At 38.6% G+C, this 18,471-nt stretch overlaps 1 protein-coding gene across 1 annotated transcript in view; it reads right to left on the minus strand.

Annotated features, from left to right (window-relative positions):
- The window catches only part of LOC127652728 (cytoplasmic phosphatidylinositol transfer protein 1-like), a 109,552-nt gene that overhangs the window by 35,510 nt on the left and 55,571 nt on the right, over nt 1-18,471 (minus strand). Inside the window, exon 2 of the mRNA XM_052139059.1 lies at nt 2,412-2,560. Coding sequence (XP_051995019.1) covers nt 2,412-2,560 — 149 coding nt within the window. The remainder of the gene's footprint in view (nt 1-2,411; nt 2,561-18,471) is intronic.

Genomic DNA, 18,471 nt, shown 5'->3' on the forward strand with positions numbered 1-18,471 from the left:
TCATTTCTAAATCTCCATGTTTGCCTACCCCTTCTTTGCATCCTTATGTCTTTTATCTCTCCTCTAAGTGTGCCAGACCAGCTTAACCAGTATTCAATTCCCATGCTGGTCTAGGCTAGTTTATGCTTCGTTGTGAAGCTGGTTGGCCAGTGTGGTCTTTTTAATGAAGCTGGTTAAGCTAGTTTAAAAGACTGGTGGGGACACCAGCACCCAAAACACAACATAAGCTGGTGACCAATGCTTGAGGTCCCGATCACCCTTTCAGGGTTTGTTTTGTGATATGACCGGCTGATTACACATTATCCCTATTAATAGCAACAAAAAGACATTTTTGGCTTCTAAAAAAAAACACACCCAGATTGAACTGGTTAGAAGTGATGTCATGACCACCTCACAGTCAATAATCATGATCGTTAGAGGAACAATTTAATGAGACTATTCTTAGGGGGTAGTGACGTTTAAGCTCAATAAACTGTTTCTCCAAAATCCCCTGTACCTAGCCAAACTTCAGCCCATTGATTTATCTGTGCCCTGAATGGCGAAAGCTTCATGGGGGAGGGTCTGTGTCCAGTAAAGTCGTTTACTGACTATTTTTGTAACAGTATTTGTGTTCTTAGTCATGTGGTTACTTATCCATGATAAATTGTTGGCCTCTAAGTGACTGTTCTTTCAGTGAGAATAAATTGGAGATCTCTTGTGGACTGGTTTGATCCTGACAGAGACTCAATGAAATTACAAGGAAATAAAATTAACAGTAAAGTCAACATTAAATGGTACTTGCAACAAATTTTACTTCCATAATGTGACATTTCCCAGTGAAACAGTATATTAAAAGAAAAAAAAAATGTGTCTGGTAGGGCCTACTGTTACCCATTAGGAAAGGAACACAGTGTGAAACGTAGGTATGCATGAAACGGAGTTTGCCAAAATGATGCCTTAATAGCTGTTGGTTATTGGTTAACATTATCCAAAAAACCAAGATTTCATGCATTAAAGATCCAATTAAATAAAATTAGGAGTTTTAGTCCTTGACTATTAGCTTATATGTCCGTTTTTAGAAGTAAAACGCAGTATTGATTGTCCAATCAAATGTTCTCTTGAATGAGAACGGCCCTATTTTTTTTAAAAGGGATCCTTCGACATGTACCACCCAAACCTCATGTTTTAATAGGAACTATGTCCTATGGTTCAGTGCTCTGATACTTACTTGAACTGTCGGATCCTACCAAAAATGACAGCAGGGGATAACTGCAAGGGAGCAGAGCACATCCTCGCCCAGGATGGGACCTAAACTGGTGGTGATGGGGTGGAGAGGGGTGAAAACAACGGAAGTATACCAACAATGAGAAACATCCGAGCGGGATTATAATGCGGAGGCTGTATTGTGATTGGATGACAAGCCTGATAGAATGAATCCAGAGATCGTCGTGCTAGAACTATGCTTAAACTTCTGAACATTTCTATCAGAAAAGAAATCACAATTACACCCGGTCCCTTATCAGGATAATTAAGCCTCCGAGAGGGATAAAGGCTGACTGCGGGCGGTGGTTCGGGAGAGAGAGAGAGAGAGAGATAGTTTACGGACATGTCCGTCATGTGTGTTTGTGTCTTTTGTTTAAGATTTTAATTAAAATATTATTTATATTGTCCAGCCGGTTCTCGCCGCCTCCTTTCCATCGAACTGCTTTACAAACTGTTTGCAGAAACTTGAGTGAACAAGCCAACAACACGAAGACAGCATTTTCAAATATATCCACTAGGGAGGGCGTTTTCAAAAAGCTCAGTTTTTGCAGGACAAAAATGCTGTCTCAATGTGGCGAAAGGCCAAAACATAAAAACTTTGTTTTGTCAGTTTCTAAAACCAAGAGCACAAAGGTCAAGCAGTGGATTTAAATGTTATAAGCTGTGTTTCACTGACAGAGTCATTTAATCTTAAGAGCCAGTTGTAGTAGAGAAATAGACTTGAGTTCAGTTCTGAAGGTTATGAAAGCATAACAAACTGCATTGATTGTCTAAAGCATATTGCACAAAGAAATGGCAAGCACTTACCCAAAAATGTGTTCCAATCACACTGCTTTACTGATATGTAACTTCCAAGGTCAGTGTTGGGGAGTAACTCACTAAAAGTAGCGATGCCACTTACTACAATTTTTAGTAGCGTGACAGTCCTGAATCCTGTAGATTGTAAACTGTCTGTAAACCCACAAGGGATTTTTATCATGATTTACAGTCCTATTAACTGGCTGAATGCGGTTTGTAATTTAAAAAATACACGAAGAACTCATCAATACATTTAATCACTAGGGGCCAGAGGGCGGCCCTCAAACCTCCAAGCCCTAGTGAGATGATAAAAAGACAGAGGTTCTTTCAATGTGTCATATACATATATGTGTTGATTGGCTGCTACTCACTTGTTCAAATAAATGCGCTTCTCTGTGAATTGGCCGGTGCCGTATGTGGGGTCTTCATATGGTTCATTCTGCACAACCTCCACGCCCTCTCCTCTCTCGCTTTGCTCATGGCTGTGTTTGCTGATCATATACAGCTGACCAATCCTGTACTAGAGACACAGACCAGAACACAATGTAAATAAACATACACATTTCTGAGTCAGGGTACACCATTTTAACAGTCTGCAGAGAATCAAAGTGTTCTACAAAAGCTGAATGCTTTTAAGGAAGAGCTAATCACTGGATTTTGTAATGTTTAAGATATTCAGGCTTTTGTGTGAGACACTTAGTAGCAAGATAAGTTTTGTCTGATTTCACAGATTCCCTTTCTGTCTAAGGGGTCGATTCTTGGCAAGAAAAGCTGCAATTCTGACAACACTTTATGTCAATAATCAAAAGGCAGCATGATACAAGGGATTGTCTGGCTGGCACACATAACTACTTCTAACCCAATGCCAGCAGACATGCACACAAATCAATATCATAATTGTGTGCAGTGTCATGCTGTGCCCAACACAGAAGACAGTAATATATGGGTGTTTCTTGCACATTGTGGCAGATACTATTTGCACTAGGAATGCACCGATCCGATACCTGGATTGGTATCAGCTCCAATACTGAAGCTTTTAGATGGATCGGGTATCAGTCCGACGAGCCCGATCCAAATCCGATTTGGTGTGTTATTATTAATTATTTAATTATTATTATTAAATCTTTATTGCAGACACAGGTCCATATAACACATACATACATACATAAATACATACAAATTTCCATATTAGCCTATAGGATATACAGGCTATTGCACCAGTGTCGTCTTAACCTAGAGGTGTATCTATAACAGCTTTTCAGCGGACTGACTAGGGCTTCAATTATATGGTTCACTGACCTGTCCAGGTGACACATAAAACTAAACATCAGTTGTCTTAAAAGTGCCTCACAAGATGGCACTCTAGTAGACACAAACAAATGACTGGCACTATGCCACCTAGGGACACAAAGCAGCAACCTCATTGCATCATTGTATGCAACCTTGAGTCTCTGCATACTCTTTTTCTTATAGTTAGACCACAATTGTTAGTCATATTCCTTACTATCAAGCTAAAAAAATAACAAAAGAACCATAAAAACACAATTAAAGTAGTTCATATGACTCATGAATTTTATTCAAAGCCACTTGAAGACATGCGATAGCTCTGTAAATCACAAAAAGCTGTGTTTAATAAGCAAATATATAAAATACACGCGCAGCTCCAGCACGTTATTGAATGGCGAGGCTGTTTACACTCATGGCTATTTTTAGCCTTCACGCAGTGTGCAATATTTGAGCGCTACTCACGAACATCTCAGATGTAGATGCTCAATAGTTCGGCTCACTTATAATATGCATTTAGAAAGGCACAGGAGGAGCATTTGACCAGAATTTGAATAAGAAGTGAATTAAACTACTGTGAACTTCCTTACAAACAGACACTTTCAGGACTTCCTGGAGAGTTCAGAATGTCAAAATAAAAGCGTGAGGGTTTAAAAGTTAAAGGTGCACAATTGAGATACTATTATAATATATTATTATTTGTGTACAAATTATAATAATATTTAAGTTGAATGGGTTCCAAAAAGATAACTCTGTTATATAAGTTTTTTTTGAAAGAAATTAGACCCATTTTGTACAGTCCACAGTATGTGTAAATAGTGAGCTTTTAAATTTGAGTATGAAAAATTGCTGGCCAGAAAATTCTTCAGAGTATAAGAGTACAACATAACAAAATAGTAAAAATAAAATAAATAAGGTATTTAAAAAGTAGCAAAAAATTACGAAGGCTTGGTAAAAAGTTTCCCAATCAGTTTTTAATGTAACTGTCATATAAAAACTCAACACTATGGACATCGAACTGCCCAAAGTTGAAGAAACTTCCATAAGTGCCTGAGTGCATGACAGCTGTTTATCTATGTGAACAGATCAAGCCCCAGGCTCCTGTTCAACTCTTAAACCCAACTACTTCCAAACTGGAGAAATGCAAAGATCCATATCAAGCCAGTTACACAAGCAGAGTATCCATAGCCCTCCAGATTATGCTGTTTCATTTATATATCAAATGGTAGGGTGGGAAGAATTTCTTCGAGATACCTTACTGAATAAGACATATTACCATTACTGACATTCTCTTTGTCAGACAAATGAGCTGAGCTATGATTAAAAAGCACACAAGAGCCACAATCTTTACACTTTTTGTGGGCATCAACCTATGAATGGCTTCCTTATAGTTTATCCACTGTATATCATAGTCTATCCCTAATATTGGAAAAAGTGTTTTCACATAAAAAAATGGAACCTAACTTTTGTATTTAACCCAGAAGTGGTTGGCTAGCATTTCACGAACAGCTGTTAAATCAGTTAACAAGTGCGGATACCGTGTACTACACACACACAAATACAAAAATGTTTAACATCCTCTCTCACATGAAGCACATGTTCACATTCACCTCCTCCATTCATCTGAGCTTTTTATGAAACCCGGCACTTTGTTGGATTAATAAGATATTGTCCTCATTGTTATCCTCTGAAAGCCAATTAAAGCAGCAGAAACAGTGAGCAAATGAGAGCTGCTAGGCCAGCGGGGTTCAAGTGGTGCTGAATAATTCATCGTTCGCACTTTCACTGTATGTGTGACGGACAGGAGTGGGGAGACATGAGAGGATGTATAGACTGCATGAGAGGCGCTTTAAAAGAATTTTGAGTGAAATGGCATTTTAAAAATAAACAAATGAGACAGGGACACCAAAATGAGCGCTTTGCACATTTCCCAGGCAACTGCTTAAACAGTAAACTTGAGTCGAGTGTTGGGAACCAAATACCAGCTCTACTTCAGGACTGGTTCCATTTTTAAAAATCAATACAGTTCCCGAACTTGCAAATTTCTGCCAATGTGAAAAGGATACAGTACAAAAATATCTGACAGATTTTTATTCGAATGAACAAATGACTCATGAGCCAGTTATTTTGAATCTACAAAACAACACGAAACACAGTGCAACTAGTGTATTGTCCAAATCCTGAACAGATGATCAGTGTTGACTCGAGACGTGAACGGTTTCAAATGATTTGTTTCGGTTTAGTGAAATGATTCAACTCATTCACTGAAAAGAACCAGTTCAAAAGAACAATTCGTTCACAAAATGGACATCACTAATACATCAGTCAGAGAGTTACTGAATTAATCTTACAGATGTGCAAGATTAATTACATCTTTTGTTATGCCCAACTGAAAACAATAACTCTTATTGTGTTTTTTACAAGAATTGTTTATTTTAGGATTAGATATATCTGTTCTAGGGTTACTCCGATACCAAAATTTAGGCTTAAATAGTAAAAAAAAAAAAAAACGCACATCGTACCATCAATTTTTTTTTTGGTATATCGGTACTTCAATAGTACCGGTAAACCATGCAAACATGATTTGTTCTTTTGAAATCTGAAATTATCCAAAAATTTGGCTGCTACTACTACTACTACTATAGCAAAAACCATAGAAGACACTAATATCCGCTATAGTACCCCTTGTGGCAACGCTGAGAATGCAATGTTTACTTGAACTGCACTATGATTTGCATTCCAACACATTTAGCAGCACAATGCTTGACATCGGGCTAATCTAACTAAATATTTAGCTATAACGTATTCGCTTAGTGTCTGTTTCAAGCCTAATTGTTATGTCTATACATTTGAAACAGTGTTATATTAGCATATTTTAAATTTTTAGTAGTGTCCTGCTAGGCTTCCAATATAATGGCATGGAAATACATTTCCTGTTTGTTTGTTTTTTTAAACTGAGGGAGTAAAAATAATTGCCTGTGTTAATGATAGCATACTGCTGATGCTTTGATAGACCTTTAACAAAGAGTCCACCCAAAATTGATAATCATATTATTCCAAACCCAATTTACTTTTTTTCCCCATACAATGAAAGTGGAGGAATTAAACATCATCTTTTGTTTTCCAGAGAAGATAGAAAGTCATACAGGTTTGTAATGATATGCGGTTTCATTTGTGAGAGAACTATTCCTTTAAAAAGGTGAAGTGTTTGATTTCTGCACAACTATCATCAAACAGATCTGCAAAAATACGTAAGACACAGACTGCATGAGAGGTACATTAAAAGAGTACAGAGTGAAATAGCAAATTAGAAATAAATGAATGAGACAGGGACACAGAAAAGAGATCCTTGCATGTCCCCTGGGCTGCTCGATCTTCTTCAGCAAACTTGTTCTTTAGATTGCGACTCTTATTTAACCCACATTACAGCTTGGTTACATTGAGAGTGCGTGTGTTTCATGGGAATCGAGTTACTTAATGGCGTGTCATTAGTCTGTGCTGTAAGGCTGCTCTTTGAGGGTTCTTAAGGGCTGCCCCTGATTGTGCTGGGGAGAAAAAAGTGTGGTTTTGTTGATACTGAGAAAATGCTGTCTCTGCCTCTCTCAGGCACACTAAAGACATACTTCAATCACAAGTGTAGAGAGGTGAGTGTACATCAGCATACTGACTCTAGTGTGTTAACAGCATGTTTGAAGAAAATGTGAGTGGTGCTTGCCCATGTAAAACCGCCAGGGTCGCCACCATGGCAACTCAATGCTAGGGTGTTGTACTGTTTGCTACAATATGTGGTTGCTAGGGTCGCCACCATGGCAACTCAATGCTAGGGTGTTGTACTGTTTGCTACAATATGTGGTTGCTAGGGTCGCCACCATGGCAACTCAATGCTAGGGTGTTGTACTGTTTGCTACAATATGTGGTTGCTAGGGTGTTCTGAGTTGTTGCTAACTGGCCAAGAAGTTATAAGAGTTACTATAAATTCTGGCCCTTAGATATAGCTTTTGTCTACAGGATATTTCTCCCCTTTTTATCATCCAAAAGATGTAAAATATAGAAGATCTCTCCTTAACATGCCACATTAATTTGATGTATCATTCATGTCTGTAGAGCAAACAGTTCTAGTTGTGTTTCTTGCAGAGATCTGTTCAAATTATGCTGTAAAATTGTACGTGTTTTCTGTGATTAATAGTTGACAATTTAATGCAATTAACGCAGTGTCTGTTTTTATCACTTCCTGAAACTTCACTTATTTTTCCCCACTTCCTGTGGCTAAAATTGGCATATATAAATTTGCAGAAGGTAAACATTCAACTCAACTGCACATCCTATCTCTTTGCTTCTCCCAAAAATGGCCACTTACTGACCACATGCATTAAACCAAAAAAAATTGTTTATTCCAGTTTCATTTTTTAGAAAGCAACATTCTGAAACATCATGTAAACAAGAACGCAGATTTCCTTATGCTGCTTAAGAGATTAGGAGAAAGCGTTTGAACATACCTGGTCTCTCCCGGAGAATGCGGCTTATGTGGTTATGAAAACACATAAGAACCATTCTTACATTTGTTGTTTAAGGATGTCTATTTTATTAAACTCTCATTTCTCTTTTCAGACACTATTGGTTAATTTTAGGGTCAAGTTTTAGGTTAGGGAAGTACGTTTTATTAAAACCATTCCTCAGAATTTTCTTCCTTCAAGACAGCGATTCATCTCTCGTCTAGAAGCCTTCAACTACTTCGCCATCGACATACACGAGCGGGCTGGATCTTCATGGCAGCGAGAAGACGCTCCGCTACCCTGCAGTGTTCCGGCAAACATTTAATCCGCCTCGCCGCTTTTGCTGGTGAATAGGACACTTCAGCATCCTGAATCCCTGCAGAGATTCGGCAGGAGTTTTGTATCCTTATAAGCTATTGTTGATATTGTGTGTGTGTGTGTGTGTGTGTATATATGTATGCAAAAGTTTAGGTACCCCTGACAATTTCCATGATTTTCATTTATAAATAATTGGGTGTTTGGATCAGCAATTTCATTTTGATCTATCAAATAACTGAAGGACACAGTAATATTTCGGTAGTGAAATTGGATGAACAGAAAACGTGCAATATGCATCAAAATGAAATTAGACAGGTGCGTAAATTTGCACACCCCAACAGAAATATCACATCAATATTTAGTTTAGCCTCCTTTAGCAGAAATAACAGCCTCTAGACGCTTCCTAGAGCCTGTAATGAGTGTCTGGTTCTGGATGAAGGTATTTTGGACCATTCCACCTTGCAAAACATCTCCAGTTCAGTTAGGTTTGATGGTTGCCGAGCATGGACAGCCCACCTCAATTCACCCCACAGATTTTCAATGATATTCAGGTCTGGGGAAAGGGATGGCCATTCCAGAACATTGTACTTGTTCCTCTGCATAAATGCCAGCGTAGATTTTGAGCAGTGTTTTGGGTCGTTGTCTTGTTGAAATATCCAGCCCTTGCGTAACTTCAACTTAGTTTTGTGGGTAGCAAATGTTTGTCTTGGAATGCTGTGTTCTTTTGCCGCCATGCATAACGCCCCTTGTTATGACCAAATAACTCCGTCTTTGTTTCATCAGTCCACAGCACCTTCTTCCAAAATGAAGCTGGCTTGTCCAAATGTGCATTTGCATACCTCAAGCGACTCTGTTTGTGGCGTGTGTACAGAAAAGTCTTCTTCTGCATCACTCTCCCGTACAGCTTCTCCTTGTGCAAAGTGCACTGAATTGTTGAACGATGCACAGTGTGACACCATCTGCAGCAAGATGATGTTGCAGGTCTTTGGAGGTGGTCTGTGGACTGTTTTTGACCATTCTCACCATCCTTCGCCTTTGCCTCTCCGATATTTTACTTGGCCTGCCACTTCTGGCCTTAACAAGAACTGTGCCTGTGGTCTTCCATTTCCTCACTATGTTCCTCACAGTGGAGACTGACAGCTTAAATCTCTGCGACAGCTTTTTGTAGCCTTCCCCTAAACCATAATGTTGAAAAATCTTTGTTTTCAGGTCATTTGAGGGTTGTTTTGAGGCCCCCATGTTGCCACTCTTCAGAGGAGAGTGAAAGAGAACAACAGCTTGCAATTGGCCACCTTAAATACCTTTTCTCATGATTGGATGCACCGGTCTATGAAGTTCAAGGCTTAATGAGCTCACCAAACCAATTGTGTGTTCCAATTAATCAGGTGCTAGATAGTTACAGGTATTCAAATCAACAAAATGACAAGGGTGCCCAAATTTATGCACCTCCCTAATTTCGTTTTGATGCATATTGGCAATAAAGCTGATTCTGATTGTACATTTTCTGTTCATCCAATGAACCTCATTTCACTACCGAAATATTACTGTGTCCTTCAGTTATTTGATAGATCAAAATGAAATTGCTGATCCAAACACCCAATTATTTATAAATGAAAATCATGGAAATTGTCAGGGATGCCTAAACTTTTGCATACGCCTGTATAACTAAGAGTCGCTTACGTGTCCGTGTCTTTTTAAATATGCCATTCCGTAAGTGTCCTTATGCAAGGGAAAAAAGCGATTAAGTTGAGGCCATTCTCCAGTGTCTGTCTCAGTTAAAACTGGGGACAGCTCCTGCTTTCTACCAGCAAAATGTCATGCTGGGGAAGATTTTCAGGTGGAAAGTGGTGAACACGGATGCTTCCAACACAGGTTGGGGGGCAGTGTGCGATGAACTCCTGGCTTTCAGCTCGGACAGGTGCCAGGAGCTGTCAGCTGTTTTCCTAGCCTTGAAAGCTTTTCAGTTCAACACAACAAATTATGTTCTAATTCGTTCAGTCAACATAACAGTTGTGGCATACATAAACACTTAAGGCGGAATTCGGTTTCTACCAATGATAAGACTGACACTTCACCTCGTCCTGTGGAGCGAGCATTATCTCCTCTCCTTGAGAGCGACATAAGTCCCAGGACGTCGGAATTACGGTGCTGACCTATTGTCTTGCCAAGGGGCGATGCCAGGCGAATGGAGACTTCATTCTCAGACTGTCCTTAGGAGTTGGGAAATATTCGGCAAAGCGAAGATATCCAGTGTCCCCTCTGGTACTCAAAGTCTCAATCTCCACTAGGAGTGGAAGCAATGGCCAACAAATGTCCTGTGAAATGCAAATACGCATTTCACATGGTGTGCCTCTTTCACTCTGTCACTTACAAAGTCAGAGAGGACAAGGAAGCGATTCTATTGGTTGCGCCGAAGTGACCCAACAGTCCTGGTTTACAAAAATGGTTAAAAAAAAAATATTTTGGATGGCCCTCCATGGGAAATGCCACTGAAGAGGGTTCTCCTCTCAAGCGCAGGGCACAATCTGGCATCCCCAGCCCAAGCTGTGGAACCTGCATGTGTGGTCCCTGAAAGGGGAGCGCAAATTTAACAAAACTGACTCTTTTCTGAACACCATTTAACAGACTAGAGTGCCATCTACAAGACAACTCTATGCACTGAAATGGAATGCTTTCACTAATTGGTGCTTTTCACAAAGCAAAGACCCAGTGAACTGCTCCATACCTGAAATTCTCACATTTCTTCAAGAGCGACTGGACACAGGGCTCACTCCGTCAGCACTCAAAGTTTATGTGGAGATTATATCTGTGTATAACATACCAGAAGCTGGCACCTCTATAGGCAAATATGAAAAATCATAAAGTTCCTTAGGGGAGCGAGGTGGCTGAATCCTCCTCGCCCGTCTACAGTTCCGAATTGGGAACTAGTTTTGGTCCTAAAGCAATCACAAGCCCCCCCTTCGACCTCTGGACTCTGTTGAATTGAGTTTGCTTTCTATTAAGATCGCATTACTGCTGGCTCTGGCCTCAGTAGAATGGGTCAGTTGACAATCCATGTCTGGAATTTGATCCGGATCTTTCCAAAGCCACTGTCAAACCCAGAAAAGGCTATTTACCTAAGGTTCTAACCATGCCCTTCAGAGTGCAGGTGGTTCCCCTCCAAGCCTTTTTTCCTTCTCCATTTAATTAGGATAAGGAAGAATCCTTGCATTTATAATGCCCTGTGTGAGCACTACATACATACGTTGAAGCACACTCGCCAGTTCAGACTATCTGACCAGCTCTTGTGTGCTATGAAGGATGAACGAAAGGAATGTCCGTCTCCAAGCAAAGACTCTCTCACTGGATCCTTGATGCAATCGCCCTGGCTTAGGAGTCGCACGGTGTAAATTTCCCAATTGGTGTTAAAGCACATTTCAACTAGAGGCATGGCCTCTTCATCGGCATGGACGAATGGTGTGTCCTTACAAAATATATGTTTTGCAGCAGGATGATCTTCTTGAAACACATTTGTTAGGTTATACAACCTAGATGTGACATCTCACACATCGCAAGTCCTCTCTGTCTAGAGTGCTTGCTGTTTCGTTGGCCAAGCATACATTTATGCCCCTCAAGTATGGGCTCCCTGTCATTTTACACAACCACCTGCATTCAGGCCTTTGTATCTCCCAAAGTCACAAGCACTTTCATTATTATTATTATTATTATTATTATATCCTTTATTTAACCAGGAAAGCCCCATTGAGATAATACAATCTCTTGGGAGGGAGTCCTGGTCAAGACGCAGCACATATAAGTTTCACAATAAAGTTTAAAAGAAAAATACTGGAAGTGTCCAAAAAACCCCTGACCAAGGAGCATAAAATGAAAAAGCATTTTTACCAAATTCAGAATGTACCCTTGGGACTTTCAGCAGAATATGAGTTGAAGATCTTGTGCAGTAGCTATTTGTACATTAGGTTAAAAGATTAGAAACATAAGGGGGTAATTTACCTAAAAGTGCCTTGGCAATAAATACAAACATATGCAATTTTCTCCTGTGATATAAGGATGACCAAGTTAACGATTCATACAAAATACAATGATGATGAGTACGTGACTCTGCACCAAAAACAAAGCGTAGTGCAGCATGATAAACAGAGTCCAGTTTCTTCAGTAAGGATGCAGCTGAATGCATGTATAATAGAGCACCATTATAAAACACTTCCTTCCCGACTGAGTTTGTGAAGGGGTTAATTCATACTATATGACCATAGTTCATATATATATATATATTCTGAGTGTTTCCCTCCTGGCTCACCATGAGGGGCATTCACTTGCGGCATACTCATGACGGTTGCCATTCTGCGGGACTGGGGCATCATGTTTCCTCTCTGGGAAGGTTATGTCGTGTAGTGCGGTGTGATGGGAATCTGTTCCCCATATCGTCAGTTTAGTGGTGCAACGTCAAGTGTAATGAATAGTAAGGGAAAGTCTTTGTTACGTATGTAACCCGGTTTCCTGAGATGAAGGGAACGAGACATTGCGTAAGCTTGCCGCACTATGAACTCAGGATTTTTTGAGGTGCAAGCAATGTGCTCTTTATCCCTCAGTCACGAAATTCTGAGGAATAGTTCTTTTTGGCTGCCTACTTTTATACCGGACAGCTTTGCACCCAAAAGGGTGGTGCTTAAACACCATAGCCAATCCTGGCATTATTGTAGAAAGGTTTCAACTAGGTCATGTAGGACAATTCCCGTAGTGTCAGCTTAGGGACACAATGTCTCATTCCCATCATCTCAGGCAATCAAGGTTACATATGTAACAGATGTTTTGCAAAAATGTTGCTAAGCTCATGTTTATTTCATGAGACCAGGCTGTACTGAACGGTCAGCAGAGAAAATAACAGTTTTGTGCATTCAATGTTTTATATCTGTATGTATAGTGTCTATGTATGTATGTTTATCTTGCCAATAAAGATTGATATAAATTTAATCTGACCATTTGATCATATTATTAAAAAATTCCAAAAGGAAAATTGCAGAAGATTTAGCTCAACTTTTAATTGCAGCATATCTACTGATTTTTTGACACGTAAACATATACTTTTGTCAAAGATTTATACCTGTCAAAATGTATCCAATTAACTCTAACTGCAAAAAAAATTATAATTTAAAATGTACATAATTAACTAATTAAAATAAATCGACTAACCAATAAAATATATTTATGATTGTATTTATGTACTATGATTAAATCACAGAAAAGTGTGCAAAATTAAGCAAAAAAAGTTGTATTGTTTCACAGCCCAAGTTCTTATCTCAAACACTATGAGCAATAGTAATAGAAATAGAAGAACATTTTGAAAATTTTAATGCAGAATTAAATGCTGCATGAAATAAAGCAGCATACATTTAGGACCATTGAGATATTTTGAATATTTGCAAAATTACATTTTAGCACATTTTATCTAAAATTCTCACGCAATTCCCATTGTTTTCAATTATGATTCTCAGTACCATTAGTCTTTTTTTTTTTTCACTGTATTCCACAGTTTGTAAAATAACTAAAATTGGAAATAAAATAAAACTTATTAAAATACCATATATTATATTCTATATAATATATGGTTTATAAATACTATATTCAAATATTCATAGACAATAAACTTAATCTGAGGCCAAGACTACCACCACAGTAACTTAAGAATGTGCACTGGGACCAAGCATTTGAGCCGGTGTTTGCATACGTGCATAGAGTATTTTTCTGGCCTGGGGTCAGAGAGAGGGTGGAAAAGGTGTCATGTATTTTTAAAAATATGGCAACAGAAGTTTCTTAGAGAGGGTGGAAAATGGTTATGAAAAGATTTGATTTTAAACACACTCTCACAAAATTGAGAGCCACTTGTTAAATGCTTAAAACCCATTCTGGATGTGGTACTGCCAAGTAAAAACTGTTTGAAAAGATAAAGTAAAAGACAGTATCTCAGACAACAGGCTTTTGAGAGAGTGGGCGGGCAATGGTAACAGATGACTGTGCAGCCATTATCTACACAATACTCCACAGATGCCACTAAATCATTAAAACACGAGCAGCAACGTGCCACATTTCTGTTCTGCCCATTCACTGCCAATTAGAAAGCTTCAGGGATTATGTGCCCATGGAGAACAGGAAAGGAACTGTCATCTTGATGGCACCAACTTCAAGCAAGCCAGCTGGGCATTATAACAAGATTTGTCTAACAGAGTGGTAACTGCTTTGTTCGCAACACATTTATCTTTTCAACCTTTGTGCATCTATCAAAAAGAAGAGAACAGAAATTACACTTTGTCACAGTTTTGATATTTTAATACAGGCTCATTTTCCTGTTTATTGCACAGAAAAAACTATAAGGAATCAATCGCAGGTTGACTTCCTGAAAACAATAAACACTGTTACTGTGGCACTTTAAAAACATACCTCGATTTTTTGTGCGGTCTGTCATGTCGACTTCTGGCTCATCCAATCCTTTCAGAGGAGAACACTTTGATTTTATACGCAGGCTGCACACTTAACTACCCATAGAGATCTGAACTGTTGATTTAGCAGTACTAAAAAGGTTGCGTCAGATGAAGGGGCTAAATTAACAGCTACTGTGCTCTGTTCTTCTAGAAAGCTTGATCAGAACAAAATAGTCTCTTATCAACCCACGCTAGGTAGGTGCAGCACACATGAGGTGCATATTAAGTTAATATCAAAGTTTATTGAGCACTTTGGTGGAACCAAGCTACAGTTAAGGTATCAGAATAATCAGATGGTAATACCATGGTACTTTGATATACAGTAAACTATGGTCCCGAATCATTACCTGTACTTACATGGTACAGCCAGCACCCACTTTTGAAGGGAAATTTTGACTGGAACATTGAAAGTGAAGGTCAAATTCACACGAGAACATTCTGACATATTCTAACACTTCTTTTTCAAATATATCATTATTTGCAGTTATTGGTGTAACCTTTATTATATTAACATTATAATTAAAGTTCCAATTAACTTGGCACATTTCACATAAGGCAGCATTACCAACAACTTTAGCCTAAAACAAGGGCTGAATAGCTATTTGGCTGTAGATTAACATGAACTGCATGAATTGTGCAAGACAAGGAACGTGTAATAAAGGAACTGTTCAGACAAAAATGTACAATTCTGTCATCGTTTGCTCACCCTCATTTTGTTCTAAACCTGTTTGCTAAATAGGCTGAAATTATTATTCACTGATAATCAACCCCCCTGCTGAAATGCTAAAAAGGACTATAAATTGTATGGACTACAAAAAGGTGCACCAACAACATTGATGACAAATGGTGTCTCGTGATCAAATGTTTTCGACATAAAAGGTAAAATTTTGTGCTATTTTGAGTCATTTCAGCAAATTAGGGATGAGTATTTAGAGTAATCTTGTAGTCGAGCACTCAAGTAATCGATTACTTGAAATTTTGAATATAAGTTAAACTTTAAACATTTGAAAAAAAAAATGATTATGTAAAACTTAGCACTATGCATATACAACAAGATCTAGATGAATGCATTTGCACTCACACAGAAACATACATTCTAAGTCTTCTGAAGCGATACAAACTATTTAAATAATGGCAGATTTTTCTTTTTGAAAGAACTAACGGTATGATTTAGGTGAGAGAAGCAGTTTTAATTTTGTTCATGGCAGGCATACTCGATTAATTGGTTACTTATGCACATCCCTTGTTCAAATCCTGGTGTGTTTCTCAGACAAAGCTATTGTATGATATAGAATTTGAACTATCAAGCCAGAGGTTTTAATTGATTAGAAATTCAGTTTTATCAGAATTTAGCAGCAGGAAATAATACCATGCTTCCTAATACTATCCCCTAAAGGGAGCATGCACAAGGAGAACAAAAAAGGGCCTAAGACCGAACCTTGTGGCACACCATATTTAAAAATGTTTGGATCATAATTCTGTTCAGTTATACAAACAAAGTGGTAGCGATCTAAATGAACTATGACTTCAGAAGACATGCATGAGTCATATGAATTACTTTTTATAACACTTTTATGGTATGTTTATTTGTAATTTTGGAACTTGACAGACCCCATTCACCTTCATTATGTGAAAAGAGAGCACCATTTTATTCAAAAATTCACCTTGTGTGTTCCACTAAAAAAAAGTCTTACTGGTTTGGAACAATATAAGGGTGAGAAAATGATAACATAATATTTAGGTAAAATATTCCCTAAGAAAGAAAATTGGGTTGATTTTGATTTTATATTAACATTTATATTGATAACTGAGATTTCACTTTGTTTATTCCAAGAACTACTTTCTCTACAGAGTGTAACAGCAGACAGCTTCAAGGACTGACAACCATTTAAAACAGTGCCGTTAGACCAAAGCATTATGAATAAAAAAAATAATCCATCAACAATGGCATCCATCAGCAGCCATTGTTTCGAATTTCCTGATGATTAGATCACATTCAAACCCAGCGGTGGAGTTTGACAGAGGAAGCGACAGGGACAGTATTTATGAGACAGCATCCTGTGTGTGTGTGTGTGTGTGTGTGTGTGTGTGTGTGTGTGTGTGTGTGTGTGTGAGACTGATAGTGCTGCTGTGAGCCTGGGGTGAGCAATGTGTTGTTCCCGCAATTCTGGATTAGCACCCGTAGTGACAGGTTGGAAGAGAAAAACGTGGGATGTTACAGGAACATGGGGTCTAAAGCAGGGGCTGAATTGAGCCAGTATAATCTGGAATGGCATTTCAGCACCTTTACTCAAAAAATAATAAATAACTTTATAACCTGTATGCTCTAGGCCAGATTTTTTTAAAACTGGTATATAAGGACCCAAAAATGAGTCAAAGATCTGTTCTGATAGGGTCATGGACTCCAGGGAAATCACAATTCTAAATGGAAATAATAAAAGTGTAAAAAATAATGTTGCATAGTCAAGATAGCAAAAAAGGCTTATAAACATATAAAAGATCCCATATAAATCCCATATCATTAGCCCATTCACACAAGCAAACAGGTAAATTACAGGAAAATCGTTGAGTTGCCTTTACTGTTAAAGGTACCAAATGTGACGTTCACGTATACCATAAATTAGAAACATTATAGGTAATGATACAACTTTGCATTTAGGAAACTTGCCAGAGCAAAATGTACCAGTATTTTCAAAAAAGTCTTGTTTACACATGACTAGAGGTCTTCATGGGTCCACCTGAACCCGAGGACCCGGGACCCGACCCACGTAAGGGTTCGGGTCCATATTTTAAATGGTCAGCCGGGTCAGGTCCCATTCTTGTACTTCGGGTCCCAGGTCTGTTTAACATCTGCAGTGATGCAATGAATTTACCAATTTACATTTGGCTCTTTTATTTATAAGGCGGGACTTATTCCGCCATATTGGTGTTTGACAGATGATGTAAACCGAAGTGCATTATTTTTGAGATATTGTGGTTGGCGTTTGTTCGCTTTGTATATCTAAAATCAATGGTCAGATACGTCTCAAGAGAGCACGAATGACATAAATTTAGTTATGCTAACATCAGTAGCCATGGCACTGAACGAACAATAGTTATTATAGTTCAAAAGGGCAAACAGAGGATGTTATTTTATTATGCGAGATCCAAAAAAACTGCAAAGCTGCAAAGTCGCGTTTGTTATCCTCCACTCTGACAGCATGTGGACTTTTGAAGCAGAAATAGTGAGTGGATTATACATGCTCTTTCAATCAGCAAGAGAGGAACAACATGGATGTTATTATACCAACTTTCTTGGCAAGGAGGATGGATTGTAAGCGTCACGGTCAGGTACAGGGGAGATTTATTTTTTTTATTTCACAACTTGTAAATTAACTTGTTAATAGCATTTAGCTGTGGGATCTGTGCCGATCGGGTTCAATCGTGTCTGTGAGTCCCGGCAGGGTCCGGGTCTAGATTTCAAATAATAGATGGGACCGAGTCGGTTCCAGGTAGTACATTAATGGCATTTCTCGGTTCTGCACGGGTCCGGGTCCAAACTTTCAAATAATAGACGGGTCTGGGTCAGTTCTGGATAGTTAATGCATATTACTTGTCTTACTGTTCCAATTCATCCATGCATACATTTAAAAAAAATGTTACCTTGTATTTCATAACTTGCTCTTTTGCTGATACAACGGACTCTTCTCTAATGAGATATGAGAGAGCTCTCTGCAGTTAAGCCAATAGTCAACTATTTGTAGTCAGTTTTAACCCCACCCCTTCAAGAGCATGTCATGTACACAAACCTAGCGCAGAGATGGTGAAGGTGTATTTTCAGCGGTTTCCCTCCCAAAACCCTTTTCCATACCCCAAAC

Source organism: Xyrauchen texanus, chromosome 12 (genome assembly GCF_025860055.1).
Source record: "Xyrauchen texanus isolate HMW12.3.18 chromosome 12, RBS_HiC_50CHRs, whole genome shotgun sequence".
In the NCBI taxonomy this organism is placed as follows: domain Eukaryota; kingdom Metazoa; phylum Chordata; class Actinopteri; order Cypriniformes; family Catostomidae; genus Xyrauchen; species Xyrauchen texanus.